Genomic DNA, 22,134 nt, shown 5'->3' with positions numbered 1-22,134 from the left:
TCCCAGTCCAGATCCCTGGGGAACACCACTTAGATCTGACCTGGGGAGTGCTCAATGGTGACACTTAGCACCAAGAGCTAAACTGTTCCATTATCTGGAATGAGCACTCACTTCCCTGAGCATGTTAGCTTTTTTCTTCTAAATGATTAAAAACTAAAATGAACAAACTAAAGTCAAATAAGATACATTTAACAAGAACAGGAGGGAGGAGGAAGAACAGGAGGAGAAGGACTAGGAGGAGGAGTAGAGGATTGAGGAAGAAGAAGCAGATGTTTTATATCAATATTATTAATGCTCGATCAATGCAATTATAAAAACAACTAGAAGCATAATAAACTGTCTGTAAATGGATTGAAGGGTTCATATTGGTGCCAAGTGTTTCTGTTTTACACCAACATTAAACTTGTGTAGTGTAAATCTAGGGTTAAGGCTCAAATCGATTCATTTTGTGGCCTCAGTGTGCTGTCAGGTCAACCCTGACTCTGGGTTTACACTATAACTGTAATATCAGTGGGTTTTTAAAAATTCATTCATGGGATGTGGGCGTCGTTGGCAAGGCCAGCATTTATTGCTCATCCCTAGTTCCCCTCGAGAAGGTGGTGGTGGTGAGCCGCCTTCTTGAACCGCTGCAGTCTGTGTGGTGAAGGTGCTGTTAGGGAAGGAGTTCGAGGATTTTGACCCAATGACGATGAAGGAACAGCGATATATTTCCAAGTCAAAATGGTGTGTGACTTGGAGGGGAACTTGGAGGTGGTGGTGTTCCCATGCGCCTGCTGCCCTTGTCCTTCTAGGTGGTAGAGATCGCGGGTTTGGGAAGTGTGAAGCAAGACATTTTGTGCAATTGTACATAAGAACATAAGAAATAGGAGCAGGAGTCGGCCATTCGGCCCTTTGAGCCTGCTCCGCCATTCAGTGAGATCATTGCTGATCTTCTGCCTCAACTCCATTCACCGGTCTTATCGCCATATCCCTTGATGCCTTTACTAGTCAGAAATCTATCGACTTCTGTTTTGAATATACCCAATGACTGAGCCTCCACAGCCCACTAGGGTAGAGAATTCCAAAGATTCACCACCCTCTGTGTGAAGAAATTTCTTCTCATCTCAGTTCTGAATGGCCTTCCCTTTATCCTGAGGCTGTGACCCCTGGTTCTAGACTCCCCAGCCAAGGGAAACATTCTCCCAGCATCCATCCTATCAAGCCCTGTAATAATTTTGTATGCTTCAATGAAATCCCCTCTCATTCTTCTGAATTCAAGAGAATACAGGCCTAGTTTACTCAATCTCTTCTCATACGACAGTCCTGCCATCCCAGGAATCAATATCGTGAACGTTCATTGCACTCCCTCTATGGCAAGTATATCCTTCCTTAGGTAAGGAGACCAAAATTGTACACAGTACTCCAGGTGTGGTCTCACGAAGGCCCTATATAATTGGAGTAAGACTTCTTTACTCCTGTACTCAAACCCTCTTGTAATGAAGGCCAGCATACCATTTGCCTTCCTAATGGCTTGCTGCACCTGCACATTCACTTTCAGTGACTCATGTACAAGGACACCCAGGTCCCTTTGAACATCTGCACTCCCCAATCTTTCACCATTTAGGAAATACTCTGCCTTTCTGTTTTTTCTACCAAAATGGATAACTTCACATTTATCCACATTATATTCCATCTGCCATGTTCTCGTCCACTCACTGAGTCTGTCGAGATCCCCTTGAAGTCTCTTCACATCCTCTTCACAACTGACACTGCCATCTAGCTTTGTATCATCAGCAAATTTGGAAATGTTACATTTAGTCCCCTCATCCAAATCATTGATATAGATTGTGAATAGCTGGGGCCCAAGCACCGATCCTTGCGGTACCCCACTAGTCACAGCCTGCCATCCTGAAAAAAAACCATTTATCCCTACTCTTTGTTTTCTGTCTGTTAAACAATTCTCAATCCATGCTAGTATATTACCCCCAATTCCACGTGCCCTAATTTTGTTCACCAACCTCTTTTGTGGCACCTGAACCGGAACGGACCAACATCCTTGCGGGGAGGTTAGCTAGTACTGTTGGGGGGTGGGGGGGTTTAAACTAACTTGGCAGGAGGATGGGATACAGAGTGGTGCTATAGTAGGGGGTGATGCACAGCCAAATATAGAGGAAAAAACAAGTCAGCCTGGAAGGCAGAGCAAATATGTAACAGCACAAGGGAGTATAGCAAGGCTGGATGGCATTTATTTTAATGCAAGGAGTCTTGCGAGTAAGGCAGATGAATTGAAGGTGTTGGTGAACACATGGGACTATGATATTGTTGCTATCACAGAGACATGGTTGAGGGGCAGGACTGGCAGCTCAATATTCCGGGGTATAGAATCTTCAGGCGAGACAGAGGAGGGTGTAAAAGAGGAGGGGCTGTCGCAATATTAATCAAGCAGTCAATTACTGCTGTAAGGGGGGGGATGATATCTTAGCAGGTTCTTCTAATGAGGCCATATGGGTAGAACTTAAAAACAAAAAGGGGGAAAGCACTTTGCTGGAAGTGTACTATCGGCCCCCAAACAGTCAGGGGGAGATAGAGGAACAGATATGTAGGCAAATCTCAGAAGTGTAGAAATAATCGGGTAATAATAGTAGGGGATTTTAACTTCCCCAATATTAACTGGGATAGTCAGAGTGTGAAAGACTTAGAGGGTGCGGAATTCTTAAAGTGCATCCAGGAGAGCTTTTTGAGCCAGCATGTAGAAAGTCCTACAAGAGAGGGGGCGGTACTGGACCTAATTCTAGGGAATGTGGCCGGGCAAGTGGTAGATGCATCAGTAGGAGAGCATTTTGGTGACAGTGACCATAATTTGGTGAGATTTAAGGTAGTCATGGAAAAGGACAAAGATGGACCGGAAATAAAGGTTCTAAATTGGGGGAAGGCTGATTTTAATATGCTAAGGCAGGATCTGGCCAAAATGGACTGGGATCAGCTACTTATAGGAAAATCCACATCAGAAAGGAAATAGAGAGAGTACAACGCCAACCTGTTCCCGTAAAGGTCAAGGGTGGGACCAACAAACCCAGGGAACCCTGGATGTCAAGGGATATACAAGAATGGATTAGGAAAAAAAGGGAGGCTTTTGGCAGATACAAAGGACTAAAAACAGTGGAAGCCCTAGAGGAGTATAAAAAGTGCAGGGGGGTACTTAAAAAAGAAATTAGGAGAGCAAAGAGGGGGCATGAAAAAACACTGGCGGGCAAAATAAAGGAAAATCCCAAGGTGTTTTATAAGTATATTAAGGGCAAGAGGATAACCAGGGAAAGAGTAGGGCCCATTAGGGACCTGTGTGTAGAGTCGGAAGATGTAGGTGAGGTTTTAAATGAATATTTTGCATCTGTGTTTACTATGGAAAAGGTTGATGTAGGCATAAAAATCAGGCAGGGGGATTGTGATATACTTGAACAAACGTTGTACCATTGTTCAAGAAAGGTAGTAGGAATAAACCAGGGAATTACAGGTCAGTGAGCCTAACATCAGTGGTAGGGAAATTATTGGAAACAATTCTGAGGGACACTTGGAGAGGCAGGGATTAATCAGGGATAGTCAGCATGGCTTTGTCAGGGGGCGATCATGTCTGACCAATTTGATTGAATTTTTCGAGGGGGTGACTAGGTGTGTGGATGAGGGTAGTGCAGTTGATGTAGTCTACATGGACTTCAGTGAGGCTTCTGACAAAGCCCCACATGGGAGACTGGTCAAGGTGGTAAGAGCCCATGGGATCCAGGGCAATTTGGCACATTGGATCCAAAATTGGCTTAGTGGCAGGAGGCAGAGGGTGGTGGTCAAAGGTTGTTTTTGTGACTGGAAGCCTGTGTCCAGTGGTGTACCGCAGGGATCGGTGCTGTGTCCTTTGCTGTTTGTAGTGTACATTAATGATTTAGATATGAATGTAGGAGGTATGATCAAAAAGTTCGCAAATGACACGAAAATTGGTGGAGTGGTAAATAGCGAGGAGGGAAGCCTCAGGCTACAGGATGATATAGACGAGTTGGTTGGATGGGCAGAACAGTGGCAAATGGAATTTAACCCTGAAAAGTGTGAGGTGATGCATTTTGGGAGGACTAACAAGGCAGGGGAATACACAATGAATGGTAGGATCCTAGGAAGGACAGAGGATTAGAGGGACCTTGGTGTGCATGTACATAGATCCCTGAAGGCAGCAGGACAGGTAGATAAGGTGGTTAAAAAGGCATATGGGATACTTGCCTTCATTAGCCGAGGCATAGAATATAAGAGCAGGGAGTTTATGATGGAGCTGTACATCCTCAAAGAACTCCAATAGGTTTGTCAAACAGGATTTCCCTTTCATAAATCCATGTTGACTCTGCCCAATCTTACTATTAGTTTCTAACTGCCCAGTTATTGCATCCTTTATAATAGATTCCAGCATTTTCCCAACTACTGATGTGAGGCTAACAGGTCTGTAGTTCCCCGTTTTCTCTCTCCCTCCTTTCTTAAATAGTGGGGTTACATTTGCTGTACTCCAATCTGCAGGAACTGTTCCAGAATCTATAGAATTTTGGAAGATGACAACCAATGCGTCCATTATCCCAATGGCCACCTCTTTCAAAACCCTAGGATGTAGGTCATCCGGTCCTTGGGATTTATCGACTTAGTCCCATTAATTTTGTATATTAATATGAATGCAGCTTAAGAATAGCTCATTATAATTAGGTCAATAGCTGGGAAGATCGTGCAAATAATTTAAACTAGTTTTGGATCTGAAGCCCCTTAAATTTAGTTTGGAAACACAAACTGGTGTGTGAGCACGGAGAAAGGGATCATTAATCCAGCCCACATTAGACCTCCTGCCCCCCATCTACAGGTGAACAGTGCCAGTACTGGAGGCTCAGAGGGTTTATTCATTAGTTTATAGGATCCACCTTGGAGTGAAGATACTGATGATCATATTCATGAACTGGCCGATCATCCAGTAGAATTTCACCAGCCTGTGGGTTGTAGAAATTCTCCATCAGCTGCACACAAGAGCTCTTCCCGCTCCCGGAAGGACCCACCAGAGCGGTTATTTCACCAGGACGTAGTGTGAAAGACACATTCTGTAAAAACAACGTACATTCAATTCTCAAAAGCAAAATACTGCGGATGCTGGAAATTTGAAATAAAAACAGAAAGTGCTGGATTCCCATCGGCTCATGTTTGGACCAAGGCTGCAATGCGGTCTGGAGCGGAGTGGTCCTGGAGGAATGCAAACTGAGCATCGGTGAGCAGGTTATCGGTGGGTAAGTGCCGCTTGATAGCACTGTTGCCGACACCTTCCATCACTTTGCTGATGATTGAGAGTAGACTGATGGGGCTGTAATTGGCCGGATTGGATTTGTCCTGCTTTTTGTGGGTAGGACACACCTGGGCGTTTTCCACATTGTCGGATAGATGCCAGTGTTGTAGCTGTACTGGAACAGCTTGGCTAGAGGCGCAGCTAGTTCTGGAGCACACTGGAAGTCTTCTGAATTACAGCCTTGTTTCTTTACTTGTCCCATTACCATCTCCTTTTGCCTTGCACCATCATCCCTTTTGTCATTTAATCACTCCTGCTTTCGACCCTCTCACAGATCTTCACCTTTATTCTTCACCTCCCCTCCCCTCCCCGCCCCCATCACCAACTTTTCCCATGACTCGACACTTGCTTAAAACCTGTTATATTTCTAACATTTTCCAGTTCTGATGAGTGAAAGAAAGACTTGCATTTCTACAGCGCCTTTCATGACCACCGGACGTCTCAAAGCGCTTTACAGCCAATGATGTACTTTTTGAAGTGTAGTCACTGGTGCAAATGTGGGAAACACGGTAGCCAATTTGCGCACAGCAAGCTCCCACAAACAGCAATGTGATATTGACCAGATAATCTGTTTTTTTGTTATGTTGATTGAGGGATAAATATTGGCCAGGACACCGGGGAGAACTCCCCTACTCTTCTTCAAATAGTGCCATGGGATCTTTTACGTCCACCTGAGAGAGCAGACGGGGCCTCGGTTTAACGTCTCATCCGAAACGTTAACTCTGTCTCTCTCTCCACAGATGCTGCCTGACCTGCTGAGTCTTTTCCAGCATTCTCTGTTTTTATATCACATTTAATTCTCGTTTACCAAAAACACACTTAAGGCCTGTGGCCTGTTGAGATGACGCAGCTGCTCTCAGTATAGCCCACGTTGGTTCTCCCGGTACCTGGGGCCATCCCACCTTGACTTGGTCTTGAAATAAAGCTCACTTCAGCAGCTGTAGACAATAAACGGGACAGTGCCATGCAGGACAACGCAACCTTCCCAGGTTGACGGAGATATTAATAATACAACCTTATAATCCTCTCCCAATGCCTCTCCTGTTTTCCAGCAGCTTGTGTGATGCCGGCCCACTAATTACCAAATTTATTGAATTCAATTTCACAACTTGCCCTGGTGGGATTCGAACCCACAGTTTCTGGGTGGTTGGAACCACAACCACTAGGCCACCATACTGTGGGACTGGATGGTGTTGTATTTTACAAGCTCTATGGATAACTAAAATAGTAGAGGAACTGGCAAAAGAACCAGAGGGGGAGATGAGGGGAATTTTCTTTTTTACGCAGCCAGTTGTTGTGATCTGGAATGCGCTGCCTGAAGGGGCGGTGGAAGCAGATTCAATAGTAACTTTCAAAAGGGAATGGGATAAATAGTTGAAGTGGAGAATTCGCAGGGCTATGAGGAAAGAGCGGGGGAGTGGGACTAACCAGAGAGAATCTTTCAAAAAGCTGGCACAGGCACGATGGGCCGAATGGCCTCCTTCTGTGCTGTATCGTTCTATGAAGCATTGAGGCTCTGATCATCACTGAACCTTTAGGAGTTAGAGAGGTTTGTAAAAAAAAACAATAAATCGAAGCACATCTTAATAGTTAACTTGAACAGCGAAGTTTCAGGGGCTTAACACAACCCTGTCCACACATTATTTGAGGCATTAATTAGGGCAACTCACTTTCAAGACCTGGGTGTCAAGTCTGGTCGGGTACGCAAAGCTAACGTTCCTGAATGTAATATCACCCGTCAGTTTTTCTGGGGCCAGGGTTCCACTGTTTGGCACAGAGGGCTGATGGTTCACGTACTCAAAGACCTTCTCTGCTGCTCCAACTCCCTGCATCAGTCCAGTGTAGACAGATCCAATACTCTGAAATAGGAAACAACCTGCTTAGAACTAAATTCATCGCCAGAATGCTTCCAATCTCAACGCCTTGCTTGAAGGAAAGAAAATCATGTGCATGGAAAAATCAAAGCAATCAGGGATTCCTGACTGAAAATAAATTGAAGATATTGCAACAATGCTCGGCAGCAGTGAGCAAAGCTGATCAGATGTTGGGATATTATAAAAAGGTCAATAGTGAGCCGAAACAGTAAGGTAATCCTGCCACTTTATAAATCATTGGTGTCACCGCAATTAGAATACCGTATATAGTTCTGGTCACCACAGTACTAACAATATAGCAGCTACTGAGAGAATACAGGAGAGGGGATGGAGGGATTGGATTCTGAGGAACGGTTATGCAAATTGGGCATGTTCTCACTGGAAAAGAGGTGATGTGATTGCTGTTTTTTAGGATTATAAAGGGACTAGATAATGTCAACCATGATAAGCTGTTTCTCCTTGTCCAGAATAGCAGAACCAGAGGACACGGCCTTCACTTGAAGGGGGGTAAATTCCAAACTAATCTGCGGAAACAATATTTCAGTGAGCGAGTGGTCAATCAATAGAACAGGCTCCCTAGGGAGATGGGGGGTGAAGCAGTTAGTATTGATTCATTCAAGTGCAAATTAGATAGATTTCTTTAAGAAAATAACATTGTGGGGTAGAGTACGTGAGTAATTTGAGACATGACGCGTGGGGAGTACAGCGTGCTCGGGAGGAACAGGTGACTGTGAAACATAGAAGATAGGAGGAGTAGGCCATTCGGCCCCTCGAGCCTGCTCCGCAATTCAATGCGATCGTGGCTGATCATCCAAATTCAGTACCCTGTCCCTGCCTTCTCCCCATATCCCTTGATCCCTTTAGCCTTAAGAAATATATCCAACTCCTTCTTGAATATATTTAATGAATTGGCCTCTACTGCCTTCTGTGGTAGAGAATTCCACAGGTTCACCACTCTCTGGGTGAAGAAATTCCTCCTCATCTCTGTCCTAAATGGCTTACCCCTTATCCTTAGACTGTGACCCCTGGTTCTGGACTCCCCGACCATCGGGAACATCCTTCCTGCATCTAGTCTGTCTAGTCCGGTTAGAATTTTATAAGTTTCAATGAGATCCTCTCTCATTCTTCTAAACTCCAGCAAGTACAAGCCCAATTGACCCAATCTCTCCTCATACGTCATTCCTGCCATCCCAGGTATCAGCCTGGTGAATCTTCGCTGCACTCCCTCCATGGCAAGAACATCCTTCCTCAGATAAGGCGACCAAAACTGCACACAATACTCAAGATGGGGTCTCACCAAGGCCCTGTACAACTACAGCAAGACATCCTTGTTCCTGTACTCAAACCCTCTCGCTACGAAGGCCAACATACCATTTGCCTTCTTAACCGCCTGCTGCACCTGCATGCTTACCTTCAGCGACTGGTGCACAAGGACACCCAGGTCTCGTTGCACATCCCCTTCTCCCAATCTATTGCCATTCAGATAATAATCGGCCTTCTTGTTTTTGATACCAAAGTGGATAACCTCGCATTTATCCACGTTATATTACATCTGCCATGCTTCTGCCCAATCACCCAACCTGTCCAAATCATACTGGAGTTTCTCAGCATCCTCCTCACAGCACACACGCCCACCCAGCTTTGTGTCATCTGCAAACTTGGAGATATTACATCTAGTTCCCTCACCCAGATCATTAATATACATTGTGAATAGCTGGGGTCCAAGGACCGATTCCTGCGGTACCCCACTAGTCACTGCCTGCCACTCGGAAAAAGAGCCGTTTATTCCAACTCTTTGCTTTCTGTCTGCCAACCAGTTCTCTATCCAAGTCAATACCATGCCCCCAATCCCATGTGCCTTAACTTTACACGCTAATCTCTTATGCGGGACCTTATCGAAAGCCTTTTGAAAGTCCAAATGCACCACATCCACTGGTTCTCCCTTATCTATTTTCCCAGTTACATCCTCAAAAAATTCCAGTAGATTAGTCAAGCACGATTTACCTTTTGTAAATCCATTTTGACTTTGTCCGATCCGGTCACTGTTTTCCCCAAGTGCTCTGCTATTACATCTTTTATAATGGACTCTAGCATTTTCCCCACTACCGATGTCAAGCTTACCGGTCTATAATTCCCCGTTTTCTCTCTACCACCTTTTTTGAATAGTGGGGTAACATTAGCTACCCACCAATCCATGGGTACTGTTCCAGAGTCTATCGAATTTTGGAAGATGACCAGTAATGCATCTACTATTTCTAGGGCCACTTCCTTAAGTACCCTAGGATGTAGATTATCAGGCCCTGGGGATTTATCGGCCTTCAATCCAGTCAATTTCTCTAACACCATTTCCCTACAAATACTGATTTCTATCAGTTCCTTCCTTTCATTAGACCCTATGTTCCCCAACATCACTGGGAGGTTATTTGTGTCCTCCTTTGTGAAGACAGAACCAAAGTATGTATTTAATTGGCCTGCCATTTCTTTGTTCCCCATTATAAATTCCCCTGATTCTGACTGCAAGGGACCTATGCTTGACTTCACCAATCTTTTTCTCTTCACATATCTATAAAAGCTTTTAGTCAATTTTTATGTTCCCTGCAAGCTTACTCTCACATTCAATTTTCCCCTTCTTAATTAATCCCTTTGTCCTCCTTTGTTGAATCCTAAACTGCTCCCAATCCTCAGGTTTACTGCTTTTTCTGGCCAATTTATATGTCCTCTCCTTGGATCTTATGCTATCTCTAATTTCCCTCGTTAGCCACGGTTGAGTTACCTTTTTTGTTTTATTTTTATGCCAAACTGGGATGAACAAATTCTGTAGTTCATCCATGCGATCTTTGAATGTTTGCCTATCCACCGTCAACCCTTTGAGTGACATTCCCCAATCAATCCTACCCAACTCGCGTCTCATACCATCGTAGTTTCCTTTATTTAAATTCAGGACCTTAGTCTCCGAGTCAACTACTTCACTCTCCATCTTAATGAAGAATTCTATCATATTATGATTGCTCCGACCCAAGGGGCCTCACACAAGATTGTTAATTAATCCTTTCTCATTACATAATACCCAGTCTAAGATGGCCTGATCTCTAGTTGGTTCCTCGACATATTGGTCCAGGAAACCATCCCGTATACACTCCAGGAATTCCTCCTCCACAGTATTGTTACTAATTTGGTTAGCCCAATCTATATGTAGATTAAAGTCACCCATGATAACTGCTGTGCCCTTATTGCACGCTTCTCTAATTTCCCTTTTAATGCCATCCCTGACCTCCGTATTACTGTTTGGAGGTCTATATACCACTCCCACGAACGTTTTCTGCCCCATGGTATTTCTCAGTTCTACCCATACAGATTCCACATCATCAGAGCGAATATCCTTCCTTACAATTGTGTTACTCCCCTCTTTAACCAGCAATGCTACCCCACCTCCTTTTCCTTTTTGCCTATCTTTCCTGAATATTGAATACCCCTGGATGTTGAGTTCCCAGCCTTGGCCACCCTGGAGCCATGTTTCCGTAATCCCAATCATATCATATTCGTTTACCTCTATTTGCGCAGCTAATTCATCCACCTTATTACGAATGCTCCTCGCATTAAGACACAAAGCCTTCAGGCTTGTTTTTTTAATGCTCTTAGATCTTTTAGAATTATTATTTACTGTGGCCATGTTTGATTTAAACCCTTGATTTCTCTGCCTGCCACTTTGTTTTTCTCCTTCCTGTCTTTTGCTTTTATCCTTGTTTCCCTTTCCTCTGTCTCCCCGCTCAGGTTCCCAGTGGACCTCTGGTTCCCAGTGGACCTCTGGTTCCCAAAGCTTTCCACCACTGGGGGTTTTCCTTGCCTCATGTCTGGGTCTGTTGTAGACTCATTGATAGAGATTGATCACTGTGATTGGTCAACAACTCCATTATCATTGGATCATGGGACTAGCGGGATGGGAGAAGGCGAACTCAATGGACCTGGGTCTTTCAGGTTCCTATGATATCACATTGCTCACCCAGTGTACCCACCTCCAGGCTGTCACCTAACTCCAGCTCATAAATGATGAACGAAATCAGATCGCCACCTGTCATGTGACCTGACACAACTAGATATCCACCATAGTACAGGATAGCAACCTGAAGAGAGAGAGCGATGAACTGGAAAGAAAGGAGAAAAATAATTAAATGTTTTGCTTTTAATCATTTACGAATGATCAGATATTAATGGGCATTATTTTATCACTTTAATCACATCACTGAAAGAAGTTCTCAACATGAGCATATAATCTCAGCTGACAATCGAGGGCAGTGCTGAGAGAGTGCTGCACGGTCGGAGGTGCCGTCTTTCAGAGGAGACGTTAAACCAAGGCCCTGTCTGCCCTCTCGAGGTGGATGTAAAAGATCCTACCTGAAGAAGAGCAGGGGAGTTCTCCCGGTGTCCTGGCCAATATTTATCCCTCAACCAGTATCACTAAAACAGATTATCTGGTCATTATCACATTACTGTTTGTGGGAGCTTGCTGTGCGCAAATTGACTGTCGGGTTTCCTACATTACAGCAGTGATTAAAACTTCAGAAAGTATTTACTTGGCTGTAAAGTGCTTTGGGATGCCCTGAGGTGGTGACAGGCACTATATAAATGCAAGTCTTTCTTTTTTCTTTTACACTGAACTATAGTGTAAATGCAGGCTGAATCTGGAGTCAGGTCTAACCTGACACTGAACAAAGCAAAGGAAGTCTCAATCCACTTCGCATCGGAGTTGGTTCAAGTCTCAATACCCAGCACAATCTTAAAATTACAGCCAGACCATTCAGGAGTGAAATCAGGAAGGCCTTTCTGTGAAAGGTGCTATACAAACACTAGTTCTTTCTATCTTTCCATTCCCTGTCCAATAGGTTTGCATTGGCAGTGGGGGATTAACCGTTCCCCTCAACTTTCAGTAAATTCAGATTATAGAGCTTCACAGGAACGCCTTTAATCTGGTCTGGCAGCTGGACTGGTGTTGGCAGCAGTGGATCTTCAGGGCCCGGACTGGTGTTGGCAGCAGTGGATCTTCGGGCCCTGGACGCAGAGCAAAATGTCAAAACCCAAATTGAAAACTGCAACAAAAAAATGTCTGCACGGACCCTGGCCACGCTTGGAACTGGACACCAGGAAATAGTTGAAGCTTGTAATAAGGGAACATCTATAATTATGGGGGATTTTAACTATCATATTAATTGGACAAATCAAATTGGGCAGGGCTGCCTTGAGGGTGAGTTCATTGAGTGTATTAGGGATGGGTTTCTTGAGCAGTATGTAACTGAACCGACCAGGGGGCAAGCAACCTTAGATCTGGTCCTGTGTAAAGATACAGGATTAATTAAAAACGTCCTAGTAAAGGATCCCCTTGGAATGAGTGACCATAACATGGTTGAATTCCATATTCAATTAGAGGGTGAGAAGGTTGGATCTCAAACAAGCGTGCTTAGCTTGAATAAAGGAGACTATGAAGGTATGAGAGTGGAATTGAGTAGAGTGGATTGGGAAAATAGATTAAAGGGCAAGATGATACATGATCAGTGGTGTACATTTAAGGAGCTATTTTAAAACTTCCAAAAAATATATATTCCACTGAAAAGAAAAGGGTGTAAAAGAAAAGACAGCCATCCGTGGCTAAGTAAAGAAATTAAGGATAGTATTTGACTAAAAACAAGGGCATATAAGGTAGCCAAATCTAGTGGGAGGATAGAGGATTGGGAAAACTTTAAAAGACAGCAAAAAATAACAAAAAGATTGATTAAGAAAGGGAAGATAGATTATGAAAGTAAATTAGCAAAAAATATAAAAACAGATAGTACGAGTTTTTATAGTTATATAAAAAGAAAAAGGGTGGTTAAAGTAAATGTTGGTCCCTTAGAGGATGAGACCGGGAAATTAATGGTGGGAAATATGGAGATGGCAAAAACACTGAATGAGTATTTTGTATCAGTCTTTACAGTAGAGGACACTAAGAATATCCCAACACTGGACAAACAGGGGGCTATGGGGGGGGGGGGGGGGGGGGGGAGGAGCTAAACACAATCAAAATCACTAAGGAAGTGGTACTTGGTAAAATAATGGGACTCAAGGCAGATAAATCACCTGGACCTGATGGCTTACATCCTAGGGTCTTGAGGGAAGTGACGGTAGGGATTGTGGATGCATTGGTAATAATTTTCCAAAACTCCCTGGACTCAGCAAAGGTCCCGGCAGACTGGAAAACTGCTAATGTAACACCCTTATTTAAAAAGGGCAGTAGACAGAAGGCTGGAAACTATAGACCGGTTAGCCTAACATCTGTGGTAGGTAAAATTTTGGAGTCCATTATTAAGGAGACAGTAACAGGACATTTGGATAATCATAATTTAATAGGACAAAGTCAGCATGGTTTTATGAAGGGGCAGTCATGTTTGACAAATTTGCTGGAGTACTTTGAGGAAGTAACATATAGGGTGGATAAAGGGGAACAAATGGACGTAGTGTATTTAGACTTCCAGAAGGCATTTGACAAGGTGCCACACAAAAGATTATTGCTTAAGATAAAAAATCACGGGATTGGGGGTAATATTCTGGCATGGATAGAGGATTGGCTATCTAACAGAAGGCAGAGAGTTGGGATAAATGGTTCATTCTCAGACTGGCAATCAGTAACTAGTGGTGTTCCGCAGGGGTCAGCGCTGGGTCCCCAACTCTTTACAATCTAGATTAACGATTTGGAGGAGGGAACCGAGTGTAACATATCAAAGTTTGCAGATGATACTAAGATGGGAGGGAAAGTAGTGAGTGAGGAGGACATAAAAAACCTGCAAGGGGACATAGACAGGCTAAGTAAATGGGCAGAGATTTGGCAGATGGAATACAATACTGGAAAGTGTGAGGTTATGCACTTTGGCAGGAAAAATCGTAGAGCAAGTTATTATCTTAATGGCAAGAAACTGGAAAGTACCGAAGTACAAAGGGATCTGGGGGTCCTGGTGCACGAAACTCAAAAGTTTCGGACCTAGGAGTGAGCAGCGAGGTCAGGAGGAGGAGCTATAACCGGCATAAAAACCAGCGGCAGCGACCAGAGGCCCGAGACCAGCATCGGACCTAGGAGTGAGCAGCGAGGTCAGGAGGAGGAGCTATAACCGGCATAAAAACCAGCGGCAGCGACCAGAGGCCCGAGACCAGCATCGGACCTAGGAGTGAGCAGCGAGGTCAGGAGGAGGAGCTATAACCGGCATAAAAACCAGCGGCAGCGACCAGAGGCCCGAGACCAGCATCGGACCTAGGAGTGAGCAGCGAGGTCAGGAGGAGGAGCTATAACCGGCATAAAAACCAGCGGCAGCGACCAGAGGCCCGAGACCAGCATCGGACCTAGGAGTGAGCAGCGAGGTCAGGAGGAGGAGCTATAACCGGCATAAAAACCAGCGGCAGCGACCAGAGGCCCGAGACCAGCATCGGACCTAGGAGTGAGCAGCGAGGTCAGGAGGAGGAGCTATAACCGGCATAAAAACCAGCGGCAGCGACCAGAGGCGTACCAAATCAACAGCAGAGGAGAGAGGTAAAAAATAATCCAAGAGTGACGTCACCAGGAAGCAGGTAGGTGATTGGTTGGATTGGTTGGTGAGTATTTCTTCTTTTTATTACAAGCTTAAATTCGGCGGTTTTTTTCTAGGGTCTGTGCTGTAAGGGAGACAGTTGGTTAACCATTAAACTGGTGTAATTTAGAGGGATTGATTTAATCTAATTAAATTTTAAAAAATTATAATTAATTACATAGAATGGAGCAGATGATGTGTTACTGTTGCGAGATGTGGGAGCCGGTAGACCCCATTGAGGCTAACGGTGATTACATCTGTGACAAGTGTCTGCTGCTACAGGATCTCCAGCTCAGTGTTGATGAGCTGGAGTCTGAGCTTCAGATACTGCGACACATCAGGGAGGGGGAGAAGTACCTGGACTCTGTGTTTCAGGAGGTGGTCACACCTATGAAGTTAATTAATTCAGATGTAGCCCATGGTCAGGGACTGGACGGTGTGACCACGAGTGAGGCAGGTACGGGGATCCAGAAGGTAGTGTTGGAGGAGCCGCAGCCGTTGCTCTTGTCCAACAGGTTCGAGCTTCTTACTCCCTGTGGAGACGGAAGCAGGGGCTGCAGGGAGGATGAGCAACCTGGCCACAGCACCGTGGAGAGGGGGGCCATTCAAGAGGGGGGAGTAAATAGAAATGTTGTAGTGGTAGGGGATAGTATTATTAGGGGGATAGATAGAGTTCTCTGCAGCCAAGAGCGAGAGTCCCGTAGGCTGTGTTGCCTACCCGGTGCCAGGGTTAAGGACATCTCCTCTGGGCTGGACAGAAACTTGGAGTGGGAGGGGGAGGATCCAGTTGTCGTGGTCCATGTTGGTACCAACGACATAGATAGGACAAGGAAGGAGGTTCTGCTGAGGGAGTTTGAGCAGCCAGGGGCCAAATTAAAAAGCAGAACCGCAAGGGTAATAATCTCTGGATTATTACCTGAGCCACGAGCGAATTTGGCTAGGACAAATAAAATAAGAGAGTTAAATGCGTGGCTCAAAGACTGGTGTGGGAGAAATGCGTTTTGCTTCCTGGGACACTGGCACCAGTACTGGGACAGGAGGGAGCTGTTCCGTTGGGACGGGCTTCACTTGGCCAGTGCTGGGACTAGAGTCCTGGCGGATCATATAACTAGGGCTGTAGAGAGGGCTTTAAACTAACTAGTGGGGGGGGAGGTTCCCAGAGAGCAAATAATACAAATGACAACAGAGAAGGTCATAGACTTAGGTAGCAGTGGGGAAATTAAAAACCAGAGCGTGTCAGGAAGGGGTAGAAGGTGTGGAGTAAAAAGTAAAGTAATAAAAAGGGCAATAGCAGGAACTAAGTGTCACAAAACATATTTGAAAGTTCTCTATCTGAATGCACGTAGCATTCGTAACAAAATAGACGAGTTAAAGGCACAAATAGCTACATATGGGTATGATCTTGTGGCCATTACAGAAACATGGCTGCAGGGTGACAATGCCTGGGAATTAAACATACCAGGTTATTTAACAATCAGGAAGGACAGGCAGGAAGGAAGGGGAGGTGGGGTGGCTATGTTAATAAAGGAAGGAATCACTGTAATACAGAGAAATGATATTGGGTCAAAGGATCAGGATAATGAAACAGTTTGGGTGGAGATAAGGAATAATAAGGGGAAAAAAACACTAGTGGGTGTAGTATATAGGCCTCCGAACAGTCGCAACTCGGTTGGACGGAGTATCAATCAGGAAATAGTTGAGGCTTGTAATAAGGGAACATCTATAATTATGGGGGATTTTAACTATCATATAAATTGGGCGAATCAAATTGGGCAGGGCTGCCTTGAGGATGAGTTCATTGAGTGTATTAGGGATGGGTTTCTTGAGCAGTATGTAACTGAACCAACCAGGGGGCAAGCAACCTTAGATCTGGTCCTGTGTAACGAGACAGGATTAATTAAAAATGTCCTAGTAAAGGATCCCCTTGGAATGAGTGACCATAACATGGTTGAATTCCACATTCAGTTAGAGGGTGAGGAGGCTGTATCTCAAACAAGCGTGCTAAGCTTGAATAAAGGAGACTATGAAGGTATGAGAGCGGAATTGAGTAAAGTGGATTGGGAAAATAGGTTAAAGGATAAGACGATACATGATCAGTGGTGTACATTTAAGGAGTTATTTTACAAATTCCAAAAAAAGTATATTCCACTGAGAAAAAAAAGGGTGTAAAAGAAAAGACAGCCATCCGTGGCTAAGTAAAGAAATTAAGGATAGTATTCGACTAAAAACAAGGGCATATAAGGTAGCCAAATCTAGTGGGAGGATAGAGGATTGGGAAAACTTTAAAAGACAGCAAAAAATAACAAAAAGATTGATTAAGAAAGGGAAGATACATTATGAAAGTAAATTAGCAAAAAATATAAAGACAGATAGTAAGAGTTTTTATAGTTATATAAAAAGAAAAAGGGTGGCTAAAGTAAATGTTGGTCCCTTAGAGGATGAGACCGGGAAATTAATGGTGGGAAATATGGAGATGGCAAAAACACTGAATGAATATTTTACATCAGTCTTTACAGTAGAGGACACCAAGAATATCCCAACACTTGACAAGCAGGGGGCTATAGGGGGGGAGGAGCTAAATACGATTAGAATCACTAAGGAAGTAGTACTTGGTAAAATAATGGGACTCAAGGCGGATAAATCACCTGGACCTGATGGCTTACATCCCAGGGTTTTGAGGGAAGTGGCGGTAGGGATTGTGGATGCATTGGTAATAATCTTCCAAAACTCCCTGGACTCAGCAAAGGTCCCGGCAGACTGGAAAACTGCTAATGTAACACCCTTATTTAAAAAGGGCAGTAGACAGAAGGCTGGAAACTATAGACCGGTTAGCCTAACATCTGTGGTAGGTAAAATTTTGGAGTCCATTATTAAGGAGACAGTAACAGGACATTTGGATAATCATAATTTAATAAGACAAAGTCAGCATGGTTTTATGAAGGGGAAGTCATGTTTGACAAATTTGCTGGAGTTCTTTGAGGAAGTAACATATAGGGTGGATAAAGGTGAACCAGTGGACGTAGTGTATTTAGACTTCCAAAAGGCATTTGACAAGCTGCCACACAAAAGATTATTGCTTAAGATAAAAAAATCACGGGATTGGGGGTAATATTCTGGCATGGATAGAGGATTGGCTATCTAACAGAAGGCAGAGAGTTGGGATAAATGGTTCATATTCAGACTGGCAATCAGTAACCAGTGGTGTTCCGCAGGGGTCAGTGCTGGGTCCCCAACTCTTTACAATCTATATTAACGATTTGGAGGAGGGGACCGAGTGTAACACGTCAAAGTTTGCAGATGATACTAAGATGGGAGGGAAAGTAGTGAGTGAGGAGGACATAAAAAACCTGCAAGGGGACATAGACAGGCTAAGTAAGTGGGCAGAGATTTGGCAGATGGAATACAATACTGGAAAGTGTGAGGTTATGCACTTTGGCAGGAAAAATCGTAGAGCAAGTTATTATCTTAATGGCAAGAAACTGGAAAGTACTGAAGTACAAAGGGATCTGGGGGTCCTGGTGCACGAAACCCAAAAGGTTAGTATGCAGGTGCAGCAAGTGATTAAGAAGGCCAATGGAATGTTGGCTTTCATTGCTAGGGGGATAGAATATAAAAATAGGGAGGTATTGCTTCAGTTGTACAAGGTATTGGTGAGACCGCACCTGGAATACTGCGTACAGTTTTGGTGTCCATACTTAAGAAAGGACATACTTGCTCTCGAGTCAGTACAAAGAAGGTTCACTTGGTTAATCCCGGGGATGAGGGGATGGACATATGAGGAGAGGTTGAGTAGATTGGGACTCTACTCATTGGAGTTCAGAAGAATGAGAGGCGATCTTATTGAAACATATAAGATTGTGAAAGGGTTGGATCGAGTGGATGCGGGGAAGATGTTCCCGATGATGGGTGAAACTAGAACTAGGGGGCATAGTCTTAGAATAAGGGGCTGCTCTTTCAAAACTGAGGAGGAGGAGGAACTACTTCACTCAGAGGGTGGTAGGTCCATGGAATGTGCTGCCCCAAAAAGCTGTAGAAGCTACATCATTACATAAATTTAAAACAGAAATAGACAGTTTCCTAGAAGTAAAGGGAATTAAGAGTTACGGGGAGCGGGCAGGAATTTGGACATGAGTCTAGGTTCGGATCGGTCATGGCCCTGTGGGTAGCGGAGCGGGCCCAGGGGCCGTGTAGCCTGATCCTGCTCCTATTTCATGTGTCTAATTCTGTTAGATTCAGGAGATGGTTCTGTGATAGTAGATTGGCGGTTAGGATCAGATCAGCCATGATCTTATTGAATGGCGGAGCAGGCTCGAGGGGCCGATTGGCCTACTCCTGCTCCTATTTCTTATGTTCTTATGTAAACGGAGCCAGGCACGTCTCACCGATCATCGAGTGCAAATCGTTTTACCAAAACGTTCCCCTACCCTGCTGGACCATGTGTAGTAGGCATATGCCAGAGCTTCCTTCTTGTTGAGTTCGTACACGTCGTGTAGTTTCTCATTGTAAAGTTTCAGTTCAATTTGCTCGGTGGCGAAACTTCGCAGTGTTTTCATGGAGGACATGGTTTCCTCCGCAATATTATTGGCTTTTCCCAAAGCATCCTGAACCTGCTTTGACAATCCCTAAAAAAGTTAAATTCAAAGATAGGATTAAAATAACAGAAGCAAGACTTTGATTGATTGACATTTGTCAAAACACAGAACTCTAAATAAGCCCATAAATCAATACATTCATCATGTGTCATCCTGCACACAGCGACCTGGGAAAAGCTACCAGTTAAAATAACACACAATATGCGTCGGCAACAGCGACACAGCCATAAAGTTAACTCCCCTCCATGATCTGACTGAGATAGAACAGGCTCAAGGGGCTGAATGGCCTCCTTCTCTTCCTATGGGTGCTGAGCTGCAGGTTGGACTTGGCCAGAGTTTCTTTCCTGAAGCAGTTTCTCCTTTTTGCCATGAATTCATCTCATGGCTTGGTCCACAAGCAAAACCTACATCGCTGGGAGGACGGCAGTGCAGTGATACTGGACCAGCAATCCGGAGAATGCGAGTTCAAATCCCACCTCGGCAGTTTGAGAATTAGACTTCAGTTTAAAAAAATCTGGATGTAAAAGTGACCATGAAGCCGTCTGAATGTCATAAATATCTAACTGATTCACGAAGTCTTTCAGGGAAGGAATCCTTCCCCGGTCTGGGCCTATATGTGACTCCAGTCCCACACCAACGTGGTTGACTTTTGACTGCCCTCTGAAGTGGCCGAGCAAACCCCTCAGTTGTATCAAAACCGCTGCCACCTTCTCGGAGCAACTGGGGACGGGCAATAAGTGTCGGCATTGCCAGCGACGCCCACGTCCCGAGAACAAATGAATATAAAAATAAAAGAACCAGGAGAGATATCCAGTGCCTCCCCGAGAGATTGTATTTTACATTACGTCACGGGTGGCCTGGACTAGAACTGGTTTATGAAATTCGCCATAGGCAGCTCTTCAAAGACCAGGTCATAGGAGAGAGGAAAAAGCCAATGGTAGTCAAACCGGGCTATTCTACCCGGTAACACAGCAGACAGTGTTACGAATGGGTAGTCAGCCCATCTGCGGAGTCATTCTCTGAGGTAAAGAGGTGAGTAGCTAATGGGGGGGGGAAAAGTTTCTATTTTGTTCTTTAATCCTTGAGCCCAGAGGATATGTCGGACGTACAAGATTGAAGACATTAACTAGAAAGACATTGCCAGCATTTCAATTATGAACAATTCCTCTATCCAGGTCCATCACACACCAGCTGACTGCAGCTGAAACAAGATATCAGTCATTTTTTAAAAATCTATTGAGAGTCTGAGCCCTGGGGAGCAAAACACAGTGTGACCACAACCAATACTGAGTGAGCATTTCCCAATCAACAACTTGCATTTATATAGCGCCTTTAACTTAGTAAAACATCCCTAGGCGCTTCACAGGAGCGTAATCAGACAATAATTGACACCGAGTCATGTAGGAGATATTAGGATAGGTTTTAAGCAGCGTCTTAAAAAGGAGGAGAGAGAGGTGGAGAGGTTTAGGGAGGGAATTCCAGAGCTTAGGGCCCAGGCAGCTGAAGGCACGGCCGCCAATGATGTGGCGAAGGAAATCGGAGATGCTCAAGAGGCCAGAATTGGAGGAGCGCGGAGATCTCGAAGGGCTGGAGGAGGTTACAGAGATAGAGGGGGGGGGGGGGGGGGGCGGAGGCCATGGAGCGATTGTAACACAATCTATTAAAATGAATGGTGAGCACACGAGCGGAAGATACATTTGAAAGAAACAGACTGCCTTCAATATGAAACCTAGCGTAATTCTGGGTAACATGTAGATTACAACCAAACGCACAGCCTGTAATCGAACATACCTTATAATACTTTCCGTAGAATTTTGAAACCATCATTATAACAGGAAATCCCAAGAGTGTAGCCACAGAGAGCTTCCAGGACAGTGTGAACATGAACACACACACCCCAACACATTTGAGCAGATTCCGAGAAAAAATGTTAATGTTCTGTGAGATCATGTTACTCACGACTGTCGTGTCAGAGGTCAGACGAGATGTGATGTCCCCTGTAACAGTAACCAGACCGAGTTATACCAAGGCAATACAGTAACTTGTGCACCATCTACAAGATGCACTGCAGCAACTCGCCAAGGCTTCTTTGACAGCTCCTCCCAAACCCGCAAACTCTACCACCTAGAAGGACAAGGGCAGCAAGCGCATGGGAACACCACCACCTCCAAGTTCCTCTCCAAGTCACACATCATCCTGACTTGGAAATATATCATCACTGGGCCCAGATTTTAAAATGCTAATGTTACACGGATGTAAGTTATTGAAGGTCATTTACACAGGTGCAATTTATTCTCACACAGCGACCAACTTTATTTTCATTTCTGTAAGTTCCACTAACCTGTGTGATTGCAGTCAAAGAAAGCAATTTCCTGTTGGAGGAGAGATTTGAACAGCAGCCCTCGGATTCTGATGTTTAGTCTAGCAAATGAAAGTGTGAAGAGTCCTCCCCGAGCACCTGCAGAGCTAGCACTGCACACAACATAGGGTTACATCAGCTCAGCAAGTTACAGTATTCAATGAGTTATCTTTCCTTACAACATACGGTTTGGGATATGGGAGAAAGATGTAATGAAGGGCTACTTGTGCAGCATAAATACCTCTCATAATTCATGCAAATGATTAGCGGTCGTGGCTCAGTGGGTAGCACTCTCGCCTCTGAGTCAGAAGTTCATGGGTTCAAGTCCCAGTGCAGTGCTGACGGAGTGCTGCACTGTCGGAGATGTTAAACTGAGGCCCCATCTGCCCTTTCA

The 22,134-nt window shown here is 44.5% G+C and overlaps 1 protein-coding gene across 1 annotated transcript in view; it reads right to left on the bottom strand.

Moving 5' to 3' along the window:
* The window catches only part of LOC147103518 (ABC-type oligopeptide transporter ABCB9-like), a 41,058-nt gene that overhangs the window by 16,112 nt on the left and 2,812 nt on the right, over window positions 1-22,134 (bottom strand). The window contains exons 3-8 of the mRNA XM_086011887.1: window positions 21,723-21,853; window positions 21,173-21,378; window positions 19,214-19,411; window positions 11,217-11,345; window positions 7,000-7,188; window positions 4,917-5,090 (exon numbers count right to left, since the gene is read on the bottom strand). Of these exons, the coding sequence (XP_085868013.1) occupies window positions 4,917-5,090; window positions 7,000-7,188; window positions 11,217-11,345; window positions 19,214-19,411; window positions 21,173-21,378; window positions 21,723-21,853 (1,027 nt within the window). The remainder of the gene's footprint in view (window positions 1-4,916; window positions 5,091-6,999; window positions 7,189-11,216; window positions 11,346-19,213; window positions 19,412-21,172; window positions 21,379-21,722; window positions 21,854-22,134) is intronic.

This window comes from Somniosus microcephalus, chromosome 19 (assembly GCF_052327205.1).
Source record: "Somniosus microcephalus isolate GS21.2 chromosome 19, FLI_Smic_1.0, whole genome shotgun sequence".
Taxonomy (NCBI): Eukaryota; Metazoa; Chordata; class Chondrichthyes; order Squaliformes; family Somniosidae; genus Somniosus; species Somniosus microcephalus.
This window is presented reverse-complemented; position numbering and strand designations above follow the sequence as displayed.